Raw genomic sequence first — 18,249 nt, 5'->3', positions numbered from 1 at the left:
CTCACATAAATCTGGCCCTCAGGAATTACTGTGCTCAGAGACAAATATGATTCAACCCCCCATCATCTGGCCCTAACGAAAAGGGTAAGCTGAGTATTGTAATCAATTACCCAATATGCTATCCAAGGACATTTGTTAAATATGAATTTATGGTTATAAGGAAAGTGGGGATGACGTGTGTGCTTCTTTAAATAATTTCAAAAGTTAAACCAATGTATGTGAACCATGAAATTAAGTAGAACTATTAAAAGAACACCAGATTATACAGCAGACTCACCATTTTTGCAATCATGGTCACATAGGGACCAGCATGTTGATTCACAGCAAAGAAGTCCAGGAGTCGTGAGAACCAGAATATGATGTCGATGCAGTATATGAGTCTTCCCACCGTGTAAAAAGGAGGGTCACCCCACCGAAGGCCAAAACCCACCAAAAACAGGCCAGTAGCCACAGTTTCCATCAGATTCCAGTACTCGCTAATCCATACCTTCACCTTTTGAGTAAACTTCCCAGGTTCTGAAATATAGACCTAAAAGATGAAAGAAAGAGGGAAACTTAAAGAATGGGTTATAACCCAAGATCAATATGATCTTTAATACGTCAACTGTTCTTTTAAGGAGTATTTGGAATCATGCCAAACCTTAGATCATAAGGGGATTTTGGAGACATAAGTTATCCTTGGGGAATGAATTATGTAAACAATTCTATAAATGTAGTTTAATCTCACTGTTAGTACTGGCCAGCTATTTAAAAACGAACCAGAATTTTTTTTAAAAAAGAAAAGTTTTTCTAGCTTTCATTAATCCTAAACCAACACAGGGAAACACCAAGACATTTAAAACTCAATATTGCAATGGAATATAGCTGCAATTCCATTTCATGACGTATAGCCTAGTGCAAAAAACCAAAGAATGCTGTAATCTGGCCCCACTACTGCAATTTAGTGAGTAGTTAGCAAATTACTCAGAACATGATATTAGAATTCACTATTATAAGAAATTACCCCTGCAACAGAATATCAGACAAATTTAAATGTAAAACAGTAGAAAGCTATTTTCCCTGAAGCATAAAAAAAAGGTAGAATTCGGATAATGTTTTTCTGCTGAATTGTTTTCTACATAATATACAAGGTTGGTCATATTAGCTCTAGGACAAAATCATTGTACGTAAATGCACAGAGGTAGAGAGAGATACATATACAATGATATCGAAAACAGCCTAAGTCATACGGTATGTGATTGCAGTTATAACTGGATAGGAATATTCATTCCTTTTCTTTTAAGTGACTCATTGCAAACTAAAAATGAAAAGTTTGCTTTGGTTTGTTTCTTGGACTACTTGCCCCAGAGGGATTTTTATCTTAAACGTTCAAAAATGTTTAGTAAGAACTTTCAAAAACTATAAATGAATTCTTTACACATTGCACAACTTTAGCCATTTATGTGCCACTCTGTGACATGAACACAATAATATGCAAGTAATGTTAGGCTATAAAAAAACATCAGCTTTATAAAAAAAAACACTTTTGGGGAATCAAATAGTTGGAGGGTCTATAAACAACTAGATACCATCACTCTAGAACTGATAAACGCACTAAGATGTCCCCTAAAATAACTGCTTTCAAAGAGCAGCAACCAACAGAAAGTATTTGGCAACAATAAAAGGTTGAGATCAGAAATTTTCCCCCTAGTTACCTTTCCTGTAGCATACAAATCAGGATCATTGCCTGACTCACCCTCATGCTTGGCCTCTCCGTTTTCATCACCCAAGCGCAGAACACGTCTAGCAGAGGTATGTAGAAGACAAAGGGAGAAGGGATAACTCACCTCCCTGACTTTCTCAATGGCATTGGTGAAGATGTAAATGATAACGAGCCACTCTTGCACGGTGGGCTGGGGTTGCATCTCCACCAACACGGTGTAAGTGAACAGCATGAGGAATGCCAAATACACCATCTGTGAGGGGGACATGGATTCCCTGGCCATGAGTGAGAGTCATAATGGAGGATGCCAAGCAGACATGGACCCAAATGAACAGAAACACACACATGAACTTCACCATGATAGCATGAAAATATAACTGGGACCACCCCCTGATCATTGATGACATAATTATCAAAGAAGGCATAGGAATCCACAGTTTTCTATTTTAGGAATTTGTGGAAGGAAAGATCACTGTTCTCAAATGCATGGAAATGGGCATGGTCACATCTTGTTGACTCCTGACCACAACTTTCAGAACCCTGCACATTCCGGCATGGACACAGTCAGGCCAACAGCAAGCCAAGAGAGAATCACACACCTTCCCCTCCATTTAAAAAGAAAACGTGTGTCCCAAGAATGCCAGAGGAGCAGTGTTAGTAGGTGCCTATTTTCAAATATAATAAATTGTGATATTTACTATTGCTGGGAGTTTTATTTTATGCTGATTAAAATATTCTGGTTACCACTTATGGTCTGGGCTCACGTCTTCTAACACATGACTCACTGAGCCTACGCAGATTACAGAACTTAGCCAGGCAGCTGTTTCACGGTCCTGAGCTTTCCATAAGTGAGGAGTTCTCAAAACAGTCTATGCCACCTAGAGGCTGCTCTGCCCAGAGTATTCAACCTAGACCTGCAGGAAAATGCTTCACTAATGCCACTTGCCAGGCTGGTGGAGTGTGATCTCTGACGCAGGCCGATGCCACTGCATACAGAGTATGATAACTTCCATAATGCAAGTCTGCTAAAGGCATGACAGGAATGCAGAGGATGAAGCTGGATTTGAGACTTGGAGAAAGAGGTATATCAGTTGAGTCCTGTAGGATGAACACCATTTCCAGATAAGCAGATAAAGGAGGAAACAGTTTTCCATTTGGAAGTGGCAGAACAGAAATAAAATAAGCTTAGAGGCTGGAGGTTAAAGAGCCAGAAAAGTATACATTAGTATAATAGAAGGAGAAAGAAGACAAGATACAAAAGGGAATTTTTACATAAACAGCACATCCATGAGATGCAGATATGTAAAAGATAGAAACGCATTTATAAACATTAAGCATAATCCTTCTAGTGAATTTTAAGCATTTGTGATAAACTGTTAAGTTAAAATGGTTTAAAACTGCTGTGTACACTATGATCTCACTTGCGAAAAAATCTGAAAATATTTGGATAGAAAAAAGTTGAAAGCAGATGTTAAGAATTGCTATCTCTGGGTGCTAGAAAAAGAATAAAATTTGATTGTTTTTTTCCTAAAAAAAAAATTTCTGGTTATTGGAAACGTATTGTCCAATTGTGAGTCTCTGTAGTTAAAGACTGTTGACGTTTTTATCTACAGCACTTAAGCACTCAGCCTGACACATGATAGACATTCAAGAAATGTATGTTTAATTACTGTGTATATTAAACCTAGATTTCCAGTCTATTCAAAGAATTAAGACACAGTAAACACGTACACACAGATACACAGTGATTAATAGCTTTGTGATCTTATCTAACATTCTTATCTTCTTACAATTCCCAGAAGTAGACTAACTACACACACATTTAAAACTGTGACACATATTACTAAGTTGCCTGCCAGAAAGGCTTTATCAGTTTCCACAATCACCAACAATTCATGAGACGGTGCAGTCTTTTCAATAGCTTCAGAGACAATGCACAGTGCTAGCTAATAAACACGTATTAAAAATCCCAGATCAGGGCTTCCCTGGTGGCGCAGTGGTTGAGAGTCCACCTGCCGATGCAGAGGACACGGGTTCGTGCCCCTGTCCGGGAAGATCCCACATGCCACGGAGCAGCTAGGCCTGTGAGCCCTGGCCGCTGAGCCTGTGCGTCCGGAGCCTGTGCTCCGCAACAGGAGAGGCCACAACAGTGAGAGGCCCGCGCACCGCAAAAAAAAAAGAAAAAAAAAAAATCCCAGATCAACAGAGAGAAAAGTGCCCATGTGTGTGTTCCTTCTCACAAGAATCATATTATTTTAACCTGGATTCCTATTTCTCGTATCTTTTTGAGCTCTACCTAAGTTTAATAAGTCTTCTTCTAAGCTTAGTTCTACATAGAGAATGGGTGAAATCACTTCTGACTATACCATTTGATATTATATACAATAGGTGATATTTCAGGCAGGCATAATGGGTATTAGCATTGCCTATGAGTTAAGAAGCTTAGTAGAGAAGCATATAAAAAAGTTAAAGTAAATTCTATTAATTCTATACTTCTCTAGGTCTATGTTGCAAGGGTTAATATATTTGATGACCTCTTAGGAACATAATTTAAATAAATTTATACGATTAAGCAGTCATGTTTTACATTGTTTTCATGGTGGCCAGGCACTAAATCACTGTAGATATTGGTGGTATTGCTTCTGACTCTTTTTTTTTCTTCCAATTCTTAAAAAGATATCCAAAAATGTTTACATTTCTTTTTCATCATAGCATTTATAACAAGACACTGCTTCAATAAAGCACACGTACCCTAACCTAGCAATGTAACAGCCATGACTAAAAATGCCCGTGCTCACTGCTAACACCATCCTTAGCTATTTTTGTAGTTGTTGTTGTTCCACTTGCTTAGCTTTACTACTGTCTCTAAGAGTTCATAAGCTAGAAATGTCTAAGGAAAGAAATAGTTGAAAACTCTTTACCCAATGATGTGACTATGGTTAAACTCTCTCGAAGCTACTATCAGAGTCTCTAGGATTTTCTGTATTCAAAAAATACAGAAAATACAGTATTTCCATATTCACAAAAACGGTGAAATCTCATCATCTGAATGAAGATTTTATTTTTGAAAACAGATAAAATTTATTCAGAGCTATGTACTTACTGAATAAGTATATGAAATAAATGTGTGGTTGGGCAAGCAAATATTTTGAAATATAACACATTTAGACAAATATCCTTTTATAATCACTTCAAAATGTTTTAGAAATATACAATCTTGAGCAATTTAACTAACTATAGGTTAGCATTAGAAAAATAAATACTGTTAAATAAATGTGAAAAGCACTCAATACATTTAGTGTACAGTTGTTTTCTCTGTATCTCTCCCATCCATGATAGATTTAGTATTTGTTTACACAATTCAACTTCTAAAATTTTTCTTGTCCTCTACATATTTAGAAGCATTTGCAACTAAGACAAAAACAAACACTTGAATTTTTGGGTCTATATTACACATTATTCCTACAAAGAAAAAATCAATTCAACTGCTGATTTTTTGCCCAAGATGGGAAAAGAATCCACTCCCATCACTTAATTCTACAACCATATTGCTCATTCTATTTTTCCACACAGTTTCAGATTCTGAGTCCCAGCTGTGTTAACTGGAAGCACTCAGAAAACGAAGAATGCTTGAGCCTTCACTCCCAAAGTAGGAGATCTGCTCTCACTTTTTCTCACCTCCCTCCAATCTTCTTCCCTACCTCCTTTGTCATTCCTCCCTTTTTTTTTTTTTTTTTTTTTTTTGCGGTACGCGGGCCTCTCGCTGTTGTGGCCTCTCCCGTTGCAGAGCACAGGCTCCAGACGCGCAGGCTCAGTGGCCATGGCTCACGGGCCCAGCAGCTGCGCAGCATGTGGGATCCTCCCGGACCGGGGCACGAACCCGTGTCCCCTGCATCAGCAGGCGGACTCTCAACCACTGCGCCACCAGGGAAGCCCCCTCCCTTTTTTTTTAAGTGCACTTTTTACATTTTTATTACAAGTTGGTAAATCAGGCAATATCATTATCAACATTATCATTAGCAATTAACCATCCTGAATACTATATGTAATTTTTGAAATGAGACCAACCGTATAAAACCAAAACTTGACAATTGGAGCACTGTAGAACTCATAGACTTTCCTGGTCCATGGGAGGCTTTGGGGCCCACTCTTCAAATCAAAGTGCTGATTTTCATCTGGTTTCTCATCAGGGCCACTTTCCAAATCATAGTCTTTCTGTAAAATGAGCAAACGATCATTTATTGTCAGAGGCGTAACTAAAATACTGACATTTACAAGTATCTAAAATATTATATATTTCATAAATACATAAATATAGTAAAAATATTAGAAATTAACTAGGCACCCACCTGACAAATTACAATCTTAGTCTTGAACGGAAGGAAAACTACATGTATTGTATCAATCTTTGACAGGGTAAGGAGAACAGCGTATTTCTGAAAAGCAAGCTGAGTCTCTCATAGGAAAACCTAGTCAAACTGAGTAGTTCCAAGCATTTAAAAATGGTCCCTCTTCCTGTTCTTTTTAACCTCCTTTATCAGTAATTTTGGAACCTAAGGATATTAATAAAATCCTCGTGAAATCAATAACAGAGAATAGAATTATTTCCGTAATTCAGGAGGACAAAATGGACACATAATGCTGAAACATCTTTCCCAAATTATAGGGAAGTCAGGCACAGTGTTAGTTTGAGGATTCTGTCTTTGACAGCTTCTCCACTCATTTATAACAGAGGTTCTACCTGAAGCTCATGGACTCTCTGAACTTCTGGAGTTCCTTGAACCTCCTGCAATTATATGCAAGTATTTGTGTTGTGCATGCATTTTTCTAGGGAAAGCATCTTCCATCAGTTTCTCAAAAGTTATGGGCCAGCCTAAAGGGGTTAACAGTTGTAGGTGGTGAGAAATGAGTATCTGTGTGACAAGGAAGTGGTTGCATAAATGTGACTACAGAGGGGTCTACATAGAAGAGCTGTTAGAAGGAGAGAAAAAAGAAAGGAAAAGAAAGGAAAAAAAAAAAAGCACTTGCACCCTGGTTGCTTTCGAGAAGAGGGAACTTAGGGATTATGAAAGAGAAGAAAAAGAGATATCACCCTACTTCATAGATTTCTATGTGGTTTTAACAGGAAATGTGGGCTTCCCTGGTGGCACAGTGGTTAAGAATCCGCCTGCAAATGCAGGGGACACGGGTTCCAGCCCTGGTCTGGGAAGATCCCACATGCCGCGGAGCAACTAAGCCCGTGCGGCACAGCTACTGAGCCTGCGCTCTGCAGCCCACGAGCCACAACTACTGAGTTGGTGCGCCTGAACTTCTGAAGCCTGTGCGCCTAGAGCCCGTGCTCCACAACAAGAAGAGCCACCGCAATGAGAAGCCCACACACTGCAACGAAGAGTAGCCCTTGCTCACTGCAACTAGAGAAAGCCTGCGCCCAGCAACGAGGACCCAATGCAGCCAGAAAGAAAGAAAGAAAGAAAGTTTAAAAAAAAAAAAAAGAATTTTTTTTGGAATTCAAAACTCCTAAAGACAAGCATGCTAAAGGCACACCAGATGACTACAAGAAATTGAAGCTTTGTTGTGTTGGACTTTTGGAAAATGGTATGGGAGTCAATTGAACAACAGGCTGATAGTTTCAAAGCAACACGTTTTAACCTTGAAACTGAGTAGAAGAATAACTATCCTTGCCTGCGAGAACTTGACCGGAAAAAACTGTTTGAAAAAACTAAAAATGAAATCCTCAATGAAGTTATCAGTCTGAGCCACATTACACCAAAACATTGGGAGGAAATTGTTCAGCAATCTTTGTGGGAAAGAGTATCAACTCATGTGATTGAAAACAACCATCTTCCAGCTACACAGACCATGAATTCAGGGACTTTTAATACTACAGTGGATATCAAGCTTAAACAGTGAATTGATAAACAGCTTCTTAATAAAGCGATCGAGGTTGCTTGGGAGACCCTGCAGGAAGAATTTTCCCACTTCATGACAGAACCAAAAGGAAAAGAGCACGATAACATATTTGATAAATTTAAAGAGGCTGTTAAGGAAGAAACTTAAACACCAGAAGTGGAATGATTTTGTGGAGGACAGCTTGAGGGTTATTCAACACAATGCTTTAGAAGACCAGTCCATGTCTGATAAACAGCAGTGAGGTGCAGCTATTTATTTTATGGAAGAGGTTCTTCAGGCTCATCTTAAGGATACTGAAAATGCAACTGAAATATGGAAGGTCCAGATTGGGAAAAGAGGTGGTTACATTGGAAGAATCAGACCCAAGAACAGTGTGTTAACAATGAAACCAAGCATGAACTGGAGAAGACGCTGAAATGTAAAGAGGAACACCCAGCTTATCTTGCAAGTGATGAGATAACTACAGTCCAAAAGAACCTTGAATCCCAAGGAGCAGAAGTAGATACGAGCTTGATTAACGATACTTGGCACCACGTTTAGAGAAGACATTACTTAAAAACAGCTCTAAATCACTGTAACCTTTGTTGAAGAGGCTTTCATTCCTAACAATGGCATTTTGTAGATTCTGAGTAGGAATGCAATGATGTTGTCCTATTTTGTCAAATACAATGCATGCTTGCTGTCACCACAAATACTTTAGTGCAGCAACTTAGAAACTCTGAAGTCAGGCAATTAGAGAAAAATGTCAAAGAGGTATTAGAAGATTTTGCTGAAGATAGCGAGAAGAAAGTTAAATCGCTTACTGCTAAACAAGTTCAAATGGCTGAGGACCTCAAGAAAGTTAGAGAAACTCAAGGAAAACTTGATGCATTTATTGAAGCCCTTCATCAAGAAAAACTGTAATAAAATCCTACTCATATTATAATCAGCTCTGCATACATACAAGAAAACTCCAAAGTCTTTGTCCTCCATTTTTTTCTTCTGCTATTCCACCTTTCTGAACATAAAATAATCATAGAATAAAAATTTTAAATAAATAAAAAATAATTTTTAAAAAAGAATAATGGCTTTCATTCTCCTATTACCAGTGCTTTCATCATATTTATTATCACACTAGTACCATGACGACAAAGACACTCTAAAAGAGCATCTATGTCCCTCCTGTCTTTGGCTTTCCCCCAAAATACATAATGCCAATTGTGTTCCTCAACTAATCAAGTACATTATACTTAATTAGCATTATGAAAACTTGTGTGTCCCACCAAATGCTACCTCTACCCCTTATTCTCTGATTAACAAAATTTTAAACACAAAGCAGATAATCCAAAACTGTTGCTTTAGTTAAATTCAAAGATAAAAGAACATTGTTACTATGATTATAATCCATTCGTAACAGACCAGATTTGAAACACTTTTTCAATAAATGCTTTAACTTGAATAATGGTGAGGTATCATGGATAGTCTGTCTGATTATAGGCTCCATAGTAGCAAGGGCCGCATCTGCCTTAGTTAATGAAATGCCCCCAGAACTTGTCTGGCTCGTGGAAGGTAGCTATTAGATATTCGTTGAATTATTAATTGATGTGGCCATGTCCAAACCACCAGGTGAGCAACTGCTGTAAGAGAACCACTATATTACAGACAAAATTTAATTTTTCAGGGAATTGTGAGGGCTTACTATCTTTTTTGAATGTTAAGAGCACATTTAATTGGCACTCAAGGAAGGAGTTCTTTCCCTAAGAGTCTCCACTTTAAGAAGAACTGCTTAGTGGAATGCTCCAACTATCTGCAATGCCTTCAGTTTCAGTGAAAGCTTATCTTTCTATGAAACCGCTAAGAGCCAAAAGTGAAGTTACATTCACTTCCAAAGCACTACTTGCAACCAAGTTGCCAACATATTTACATATTTGTTTGTAGATAGATGGTAAACAGTTTCCTTCATTGTTTACTTCAACAAGCTAATTAAACTTAATATGAACACTGAAGTAGTATAAAGGCAAACATATGTATGTGAATGTCTCACATATAAAGATTGCCTTCTATTTCTAATGGGGTTAGGCAAGCACTACATTTCTTCTTTCCTTAAAAAACAAAAATTTGAAATGGTCTAAACTTAGTAACCACATAATCTAACCAGTACAATCACAATTATGACAACTTGACTAACCCAGCTTTGCAACGGAGAACTCACACACTCTATTGAGTTTAGAATGTACTTGCCATCTTGGTCTCTGAGAACCCCAAATGGAACTATCAGGCTTAGAAAAGTAAGAAGGAAAGGGAAGGAAAGGGAAGGGAAGGGAGGGAAGGAAGAGGAGAGGAACACATATATACCCAAACAGGCATGATAGTAAAAAATATTTAACTACTGATCCAGTTAACTGTTCTGGCATTAACCAATCAGAATAAAGGCTCAACCAATCACAGCAGATGCCAGCCATACAAACTAACTATAATTATTTTTCATTTAACATTTATCAAATATGTTTTTAATATTATGACAAATACCTCATAAGTACAAAAGCACATCAGACAAGACGCTAGCTAAAGATGCATCACTGAAGTATTAAGTACCAGAAAAGATGTTTACTACATCTCACAGTAAATGACAACTGTATCAGCAGTGATCCAAGTTGAATCATAAAATTCAAAAAATATATGCCCAGACAGCATATTGGAGACTCTCCAGTGAAGCTGCAATAGAAGCAGCTCAAGTTGCCCATGAAAGAGTATACATCTGGGAACTCAAGTAAAACTATTCAAACTCATTGGATATAACAAATGAAAAAACTATGGCGTGAAAGAGTGAAGATCAATGCACATTTTAAACCAGCATATTTTTAAGGATATGAGGCATCCCTTATTGTAGCTTTAGAGAAACAGTAAGTCTATTTATTCCACTAGTCACAAAGGAAGAAGTTATGCAGCTTTCAAGACATAATAAAGTCTTTGATTTTGGCAGAAATAGGATATTTTGCTTAATAACATATGGGGGTTAATTAGAACTATCATACATGCTATACCTGACCTTACTATAATATGATTAAGACTGTTAAATAATTTGTTAAATAAATAAGCTTTGTGTCCGTGTATGTTTGTGTGCCGTCAATGCTATGAAAACCTAGTTCATTATGATATTGCACTAACCAGACAAGCACTTTCTTTGGGAGCGCTGGCATTCTGGTCACCATTATACCACGTAAACTGGGAGTCCTGGGACTGGGGAACATGTGACATCTCTGCTTTGCTTTTAAATTCCAATGTCAAAATGGTGGGTGGGAAAAGAATACTGATGATGATCTTTAAAAGAAAAGAAAACAAAGTAAGTAGTGGGGGTTATACAAGGCACAAGTATGATCCAAATAAAGTTAAGATTTGGGTGTATATAAAATGTCAGCTCCATCCCCAATTCAGTGGATATCCTGATTGTATACATACTTTCCGACTCGAGAATTCCAATTCTAGAAGTGTCTCCCTCAGAAATACTCATGAATCCAAGCATGTGTAGATAGGGATGTTCTTTGCATGGCTATTTGTAATAGCAAAAAATTAGTGTCAACCTGAATGTCCATCTATAGAGGGAGAGCTGATGTGGGACAACCTAACAGTGGAATACAGTCAGCCCTTCATATCCGTGGGTTTCGCATCCACAGACGCAACCAAGTGTGGATTAAAAAAAAAAAAAAAATTCCAGACAGTTCCAAAGAGCAAACTTGAATTTCCCATACATTGGCATCTATTTACATAGCATTTATATTGTATTAGATAGTATAAGTAATCTAGACGCAAAAGTTATATGTAAACACTACACCGTTTTATATAAGGGATTTGAGCATCCACGGATTTTGGTATCCTGAGGGGTCCTGGAACCAATCCCTTGTGGATATTGAGAGACAACTGTACTATGCAATCATTGAAAAGACAAAAGCAATTGAATATAATGAATATAATGAAAGTTATATTGTTAAGTCTAAAAACAGCAAGTTATAAAATAATATGCACCATGTAATCCCATTTTAAAAAATTAAAAAATACGATGCATATACATATATGCATTTGAAAGTTTAAAATGCATACACCACACTGTTATATGTTATAATACCCAGAGGCACGGCAGTGAGAAGTCTTCTTTTTCAATGAGCATATTGCTTGAATAATTCTTTAAAGCCACTAAGTAGTTACTATCATATAAAACACATGAAAATCTATTCATATTATAAAATCGACAATATAAAAACATACCAAGTCACCTTCTGTTAGATGCATCTCCCATCACACATATATTTTCTCTGCCAGTAAAACCCAACAAAGATAGAAATCTAGACATCCACGATTTTTTCATTCTATTGCTAACATTCATGAATTTCTTTATAGTCTATTCAAAAGAATTTTTATCTTCAACCTGTATTGGCCTTTCAGGGTAAAGAGTTTAGAAGATTTACTAAATATTGTGACAATCATCTTCGTGAACATTATCTCTTTCGAGCTAAAATTAGGCCTAGTATTCTGGGATTCAGGGAATAAAGGTAAGATTAACCCAGACTATATACCACTCATGATTAAAGAAACTAAAGTCATGTCCTTGTCGACTTCATTTTTTTTAATGCTGAAATGACCTTTTGTTGTTTTTTTTTTGTTTTTTTATAACACCTTTATTGGAGTATAATTGCTTTACAATGGTGTGTTAGTTTCTGCTTTATAACAAAGTGAATCAGTTATACATATAGGTATGTTCCCATATCTCTTCCCTCTTGCGTCTCCCTCCCTCCCAACCTCCCTATCCCACACCTCTAGGTGGTCACAAAGCACAGAGCTGATCTCCCTGTGCTATGCGGCTGCTTCCCACTAGCTATCTATTTTACATTTGGTAGTGTATACATGTCCATGCCACTCTCTCACTTTGTCACAGCTTACCCTTCCCCCTCCCCATATCCTCAAGTCCATTCTCTAGTAGGTCTGTGTCTTTATTCCCGTCTTACCCCTAGGTTCTTCATGACCGTTTTTTTTTTTCTTAGAGTCCATATATATGTGTTAGCACACAGTATTTGTTTTTCTCTTTCTGACTTAACTTCACTCTGTATGACAGACTCTAGGTCCATCCACCTCACTACAAATAACTCAATTTAGTTTCTTTTTATGGCTGAGTAATATTCCATTGTATATATGTGCCACATCTTCTTTATCCATTCATCTGATGATGGGCACTTAGGTTGTTTCCATCTCCGGGCTATTGTAAATAGAGCTGCAATGAACATTTTGGTACATGACTCTTTTTGAATTATGGTTTTCTCAGGGTATATGCCCAGTAGTGGGATTGCTGGGTCGTATGGTAGTTCTATTTGTAGTTTTTTAAGGAACCTCCATACTGTTCTCCATACTGGCTGTATCAATTTACATTCCCACCAGCAGTGCAAGAGTGTTACCTTTTCTCCACACCCTCTCCAGCATTTATTGTTTCTAGATTTTTTGATGATGGCCATTCTGACCAGTGTGAGATGATATCTCATTGCAGTTTTGATTTGCATTTCTCTAATGATTAATGATGTTGAGCATTCTTTCATGTGTTTGTTGGCAATCTGTATATCTTCTTTGGAGAAATGTCTATTTGTTGTTTTGTTTTAAAGCTTGATTTCCTGTGAAGGTTCTCTGGACTTTTCCCAGTCTGATAGGATTGGTTTGTTGGTGTGCTTGTTTTCTTTTCGGATGTAGAACCCAAAATACATGCAATCTTCCAGGTCTGGAAACACCATAGTTAGCAGGCACAATGACAATATTACACTAATTAATTCCTAACCCACTTCCTGAAAAGGCTCCACATTCTTTTGCCCTTGACCGTTGCAGAACAATTGGCTTGTGAAACAGTATTCAATAAAATCAATATTCCATTTCCAACGAATAGGTCTGAGTCTATTCTACAGAAGCACTTAAATGAGTTTTCCCTTCCACATAAAACTCTACAAGGTCTTCCTCCAGTCTGCATCCACATGGAATTAGTCTGACCAGAACATTTTACATTTGCAAAAGTGTTCCCAAAACTCACAAGCCAAGCACTGAGGAATTAGGATCCAGGCACGGATGATATAAAAATAAAGTATACGAGGAGCACAAAGTTATTAAGTTCTCAGTAACAAGGATTTCTATTCAACTAAAGTATGTACAGGACAGAGCCATGGAGAAAATTATTTCTCAAAATCCCAGCTATCTATACCCCCATCTCACTCTCTGAACATTTAAAAAGAGTTATTGCCAGCACTTGTGCAGCTAGAGGTGGACCCATTTACATCTCTGCTTCATCATTTCCAAGGCTGAAATCGAAACAGATCAAAGGAGAACTTCTAGAAACAATTGTTGTTTCTCCAATATTTTGTTAAAGAGGAATCTATGTGAAATAATTTCTGGTTGACATTCCTCGTTACCACAATATCATTAGTGGAATTAAAATGTACAAGCTCTTTTATATATTTTATGTCATATATTTTATTTGTGTTTTCTATAGTTTGCCGACCAAAAAAATGTTTTTAAAAACAGTCATTCTATTTGGGACACATCATACCTTTAAGAGCTCTAAGGAGAATAAAATTAAAATATAAATTATAACCTTGTGTAGCTCTTAATGATCATGCTTCATCCCCATTTTTTCTGTTTCATAAGCTATATACTTCTTAAGCATGACCATAACCTAGAGCTTTTTAGGCTTAGGTTTGATGTCAAAAATTAAATGCCTTTAATAATTAACTAAATTACTCTTGACAATTCAAGATGAAAGATGAGGCTAAACCATAATGGAATAGAAAAATTTGGAGATAGTTAGTGATGTGAACAAATGTGTTTGAGGGCAGCTTTATAAAATAGCCATTTATTTCCTGAAACATCACATTAGATGAACACAACAACAGAAATTGCTAATTTTATTTAGTTTATCATGAGTTAGTATTTTTAAGCTGAGAAAATTTTCACTAAGAAGTCTCATTTACTTCTGTTATAATTATCAGAGGCAATGGTGTTTACTAATAACGAAATCTTGTTTATGTTTGTACATTCTTTTAACTTCTTCTAACCAGCCTCTCATGAGTATGCCTTTGTGATGGACGGAGCTGGCACAATCGTGCCCATGTTTTAAAAGAAACTGTGGTAGTGGGAGATAAAGTAATTGTCAGAGGTTCCACTGTGAAGATCTCAGCTCATCTGTGAGAATCAAAGACATTAACTGGTTTTCCTGAAGGTAATCTTCTGGAGCAAGGGAAAAATGAACTCAAGAGTATAGACCTCAACAGTATAGACTAAACTAACGTTAAACTCTATAAAGCAAGTAAATATACCTTTAACCAAGAGTTTTTCCTCATTTTCAGACGCCCCATCCACATATCTGTCAGTAGCATTTGGGTACAAGTATGTGAAACAAAGGGCCTCAACCCTCCAGAAACAGCCAGTTTTAAACAGGTAGAATTGCTCCAGTTCTTGAGTTCATAGGTCAACAGTTTCATGGCCATTCTTTCATTCTGTTTGAATGCCTTCTCCAACACATCTAGGGCAAGCCGGCCAAACTGTCTGCAATGACACAGTGGTGAGTGGCAAAAATAAATGCAGGTGAGAGCCCCAGAAACATTAAAAAAGATTAGATATGAGACTCAGAAAAGACCAAGACAAAAGAGGGAACAGTAAAATGCAGAAGCTGTTTAAAAGGGATTGCCGCTCAGGAAATGGACTGTTCTGCCTTTCTTAAAAGAACAGAACTAGAGGGTTTCCACCAGGAGTGCCTGAGCTATCCATGGGGAGAAGAGAATCCACACCACAAAGCAAGCTGTGTATGGCTTGATGTGGGGCTCCCTGATAGTACCTAATAAAGAATTTTTTGACAGAAAAGATTGTTCAAAAACTGAACTAGCATTTAAGGAAAAACTGTAGAAACTCCCCTCGCCACTCCTTTTTTTTTTTTTTTTTAAAGATTTTAGGGACTCTCCTGGTGGCGCATCGGTTAAGAATCTGCCTGCCAATGCAGGCTCAAACAGGTTTGAACCCTGGATCAGGAAGATCCCACGTGCCGCAGAGCAACTAAGCCCATGCACCACAACTACTGAGCCTGCATGACAACTACTGAAGCCTGTGCACCTAGAGCCCACACACCACAACGAAGAGTAGCCCCCGCTCACTGGCAACTAGAGAAAGCTCGCGCGCAGCAACAAACACCCAACACAGCCAATAAATATATAAATAAATAAATTTAAAGATTTTACAAAATACACAGATGACTTAAGTAAGAAACTAGACCTGGAGACACCCCCAGGTGATCTTCTTGGAGGTTGTTTTCTCTAAAAAGTAGACACTGTCATTCTCTGGAATTTTTTAAATCAAAATGATAAATTAGTTTCTATTAACTGTAGCTTTCTTTCTTTCCCTACTACTACAATGCTTTAGTAAATCAAAAAATCAAAACATTTCTAACTTTTCTATCTTCTACTATCACTCTCTGGTAATTTAATACATAATATATTTATTTGTTTTCCTGCCTGAGCAGCACTTAAAGAACAAATTTTAATATAACTTAGTATCAAAGAGTTTGAGAGTTAGGAGGGACTTCCAAAATCATTCATTGAACATTTTATAGTTAAGAAACTAAAGTCCCGAAATCTGGTCAAGTGATTTGACAATTAGTAAAGAGCTGGAATAGGTCTAGAACCCAAGTCTCCTGACTTGAAGGCCACCTCTCTTCCTTTTAGTCCTTAAAATACCTCAAGACCCTTATTTATGGGAGAGTCCATGAACCACACTCATCTTACAAGCTCACTTCATACAAGTTCACATCTTACAAGTCCACTCATCTTACAAGTTCTAAGCTGAGGGAGATAAACGTGTCTAACCATTCAAAGAACTGTCGATGTTAATATCAGGTAAAGGGAGAACTCCTACTTTGAGTAATTTTTCAGCTCTTCTGAGGCATCATCAACCATGTTGCTCTCCTTGGCTTCCCGGGCCATTGCTCGGTACAGTATACAAGCAATTACTGCCTTGACTGTGGCCTCCTCTCCGTGCTGCCAGAAGAACATGGCCATCTTCTGCCTTTTCATTAGCACAGCCCAAACCAGCAGGTCATTATAAGGATAAATAAAGCCAGTAGAGTCAGGGTCATCTGATATATTTTGTTCTTCTTTTGACTTCTTCCTTGATTTATGAAGGGCTACAGACTTTTCCTGTTAGAATACAAAATAGGAATGGGTGTCCAAATACTCAAATGCGTGATGTTCTACCTGACAAAACACATCGGGTATCTTAAAAATATTTTTAAATCACCGAAAAGAGATGGAAATAATAATAGAACTTTATAAATCAGAAACCAAAATTTTGGCCTTTTTTAATCCATTTCTTGTTGCTTTAATAATTCCAGGGTCCCTAGGCTGAGATACCTTAAGTTCACTTAACACAACTTAAAACACTATACCTTTGGAATAGAGCCACTAATTATACAACAATTTTCAATTTCTCAAGGAAATGGGCTGAAATAACATATGAGATAAACGATAACTATTAAAAAAAAGAACTCTAACCTTACCTTACAAATAGATTCATTATCTTCCTCTTAGAAAAATGGCAACTAGTGTTGCCAACATTCATACAAATAGATTGATTTTAATTTTGCTTTCCTTTATTCTGACTATATTCCCCTAGTGATGGTAATAGGTAATAATGAAATACTATTCTCTACCTGGTAAAACCACCTTTTATAGATCATCTCAAAAACCATTCTCTAACCCCCATAGTCTTCTATATCACTTTGTATGTATCTCTCTCTCGATGCTCATCGTACTGCGCTGTGGTTATTACTTTGGGAGGGAGGGTGGGACCATTTCTCAGTCATAATTATATCTTCTCCAACACACCTGCATCTCAAATTCAACCAAGTGCCCAAACTAATGCCTGGCAAATAACAAGATTCAATAATCATTCTTTTTTTTTTTTAACATCTTTATTGGAGTATAATTGCTTTACAATGGTGTGTTAGTTTCTGCTTTATAACAAAGTGAACCAGCTATACATATAATACATACATCCCCATATCTCCTCCGTCTTGTGTCTCCCTCCCACCCTCCCTATCCCACCCCTCTAGGTGGTCACAAAGCATCGAGCTGATCTCCCTGTGCTATGCGGCTGCTTCCCACTAGCTATCTGTTTTACATTTGGTAGTATATATGAGTCCATGCCACTCTCTCACTTTGTCTCAGCTTATTCTTTTTAATTAAAGGAGATCACAGCAAAAATAGTAACAAGCTTCCTCTATTTCTATAAATGAAGGGAATTTATGTTCATGTTTTATGACCAACGGTAATTTTATGAAATATCTTTTCATTCTAAGAGCTATAAAAAGCAAACCTCTTTCAGCCAACATAGGAACCATTTATATGGAAACTCTTAACAAAAGCATTCACCCCCAGAGGAAAGTGGGATTGAGGTAGTAAAGGGAGGGGGGCATAATACTGCTCACACACACTCACATGCACACACACAGTCATAAATACATTATCATTGTCATACTGTAACATTAGGTCAAAATTATATTTCAGAAAGCTTCAAAAGGGAAAAAAGAAGATGCAAGAGGGCAGTGTCAGAGAACAGAAAGGAGAAGGAAACAGTCACCTCCAATT

At 37.3% G+C, this 18,249-nt stretch overlaps 1 protein-coding gene across 2 annotated transcripts in view; it reads right to left on the bottom strand.

Moving 5' to 3' along the window:
- TRPM6 (transient receptor potential cation channel subfamily M member 6) overlaps positions 1 to 18,249 on the bottom strand; it is a 138,840-nt gene that overhangs the window by 53,603 nt on the left and 66,988 nt on the right. For both annotated transcript variants that reach the window (XM_060154969.1, XM_060154970.1), the window contains exons 16-21: positions 16,520 to 16,800; positions 14,932 to 15,160; positions 10,760 to 10,912; positions 5,771 to 5,917; positions 1,827 to 1,955; positions 278 to 529 (exon numbers count right to left, since the gene is read on the bottom strand). In XM_060154969.1, the coding sequence (XP_060010952.1) occupies positions 278 to 529; positions 1,827 to 1,955; positions 5,771 to 5,917; positions 10,760 to 10,912; positions 14,932 to 15,160; positions 16,520 to 16,800 (1,191 nt within the window). The remainder of the gene's footprint in view (positions 1 to 277; positions 530 to 1,826; positions 1,956 to 5,770; positions 5,918 to 10,759; positions 10,913 to 14,931; positions 15,161 to 16,519; positions 16,801 to 18,249) is intronic.

This window comes from Lagenorhynchus albirostris, chromosome 7 (assembly GCF_949774975.1).
Source record: "Lagenorhynchus albirostris chromosome 7, mLagAlb1.1, whole genome shotgun sequence".
NCBI lineage: Eukaryota > Metazoa > Chordata > Mammalia > Artiodactyla > Delphinidae > Lagenorhynchus > Lagenorhynchus albirostris.
The sequence above is the reverse complement of the archived record's forward strand: the minus strand, read 5'-3'. Positions and strand labels throughout refer to the sequence as shown.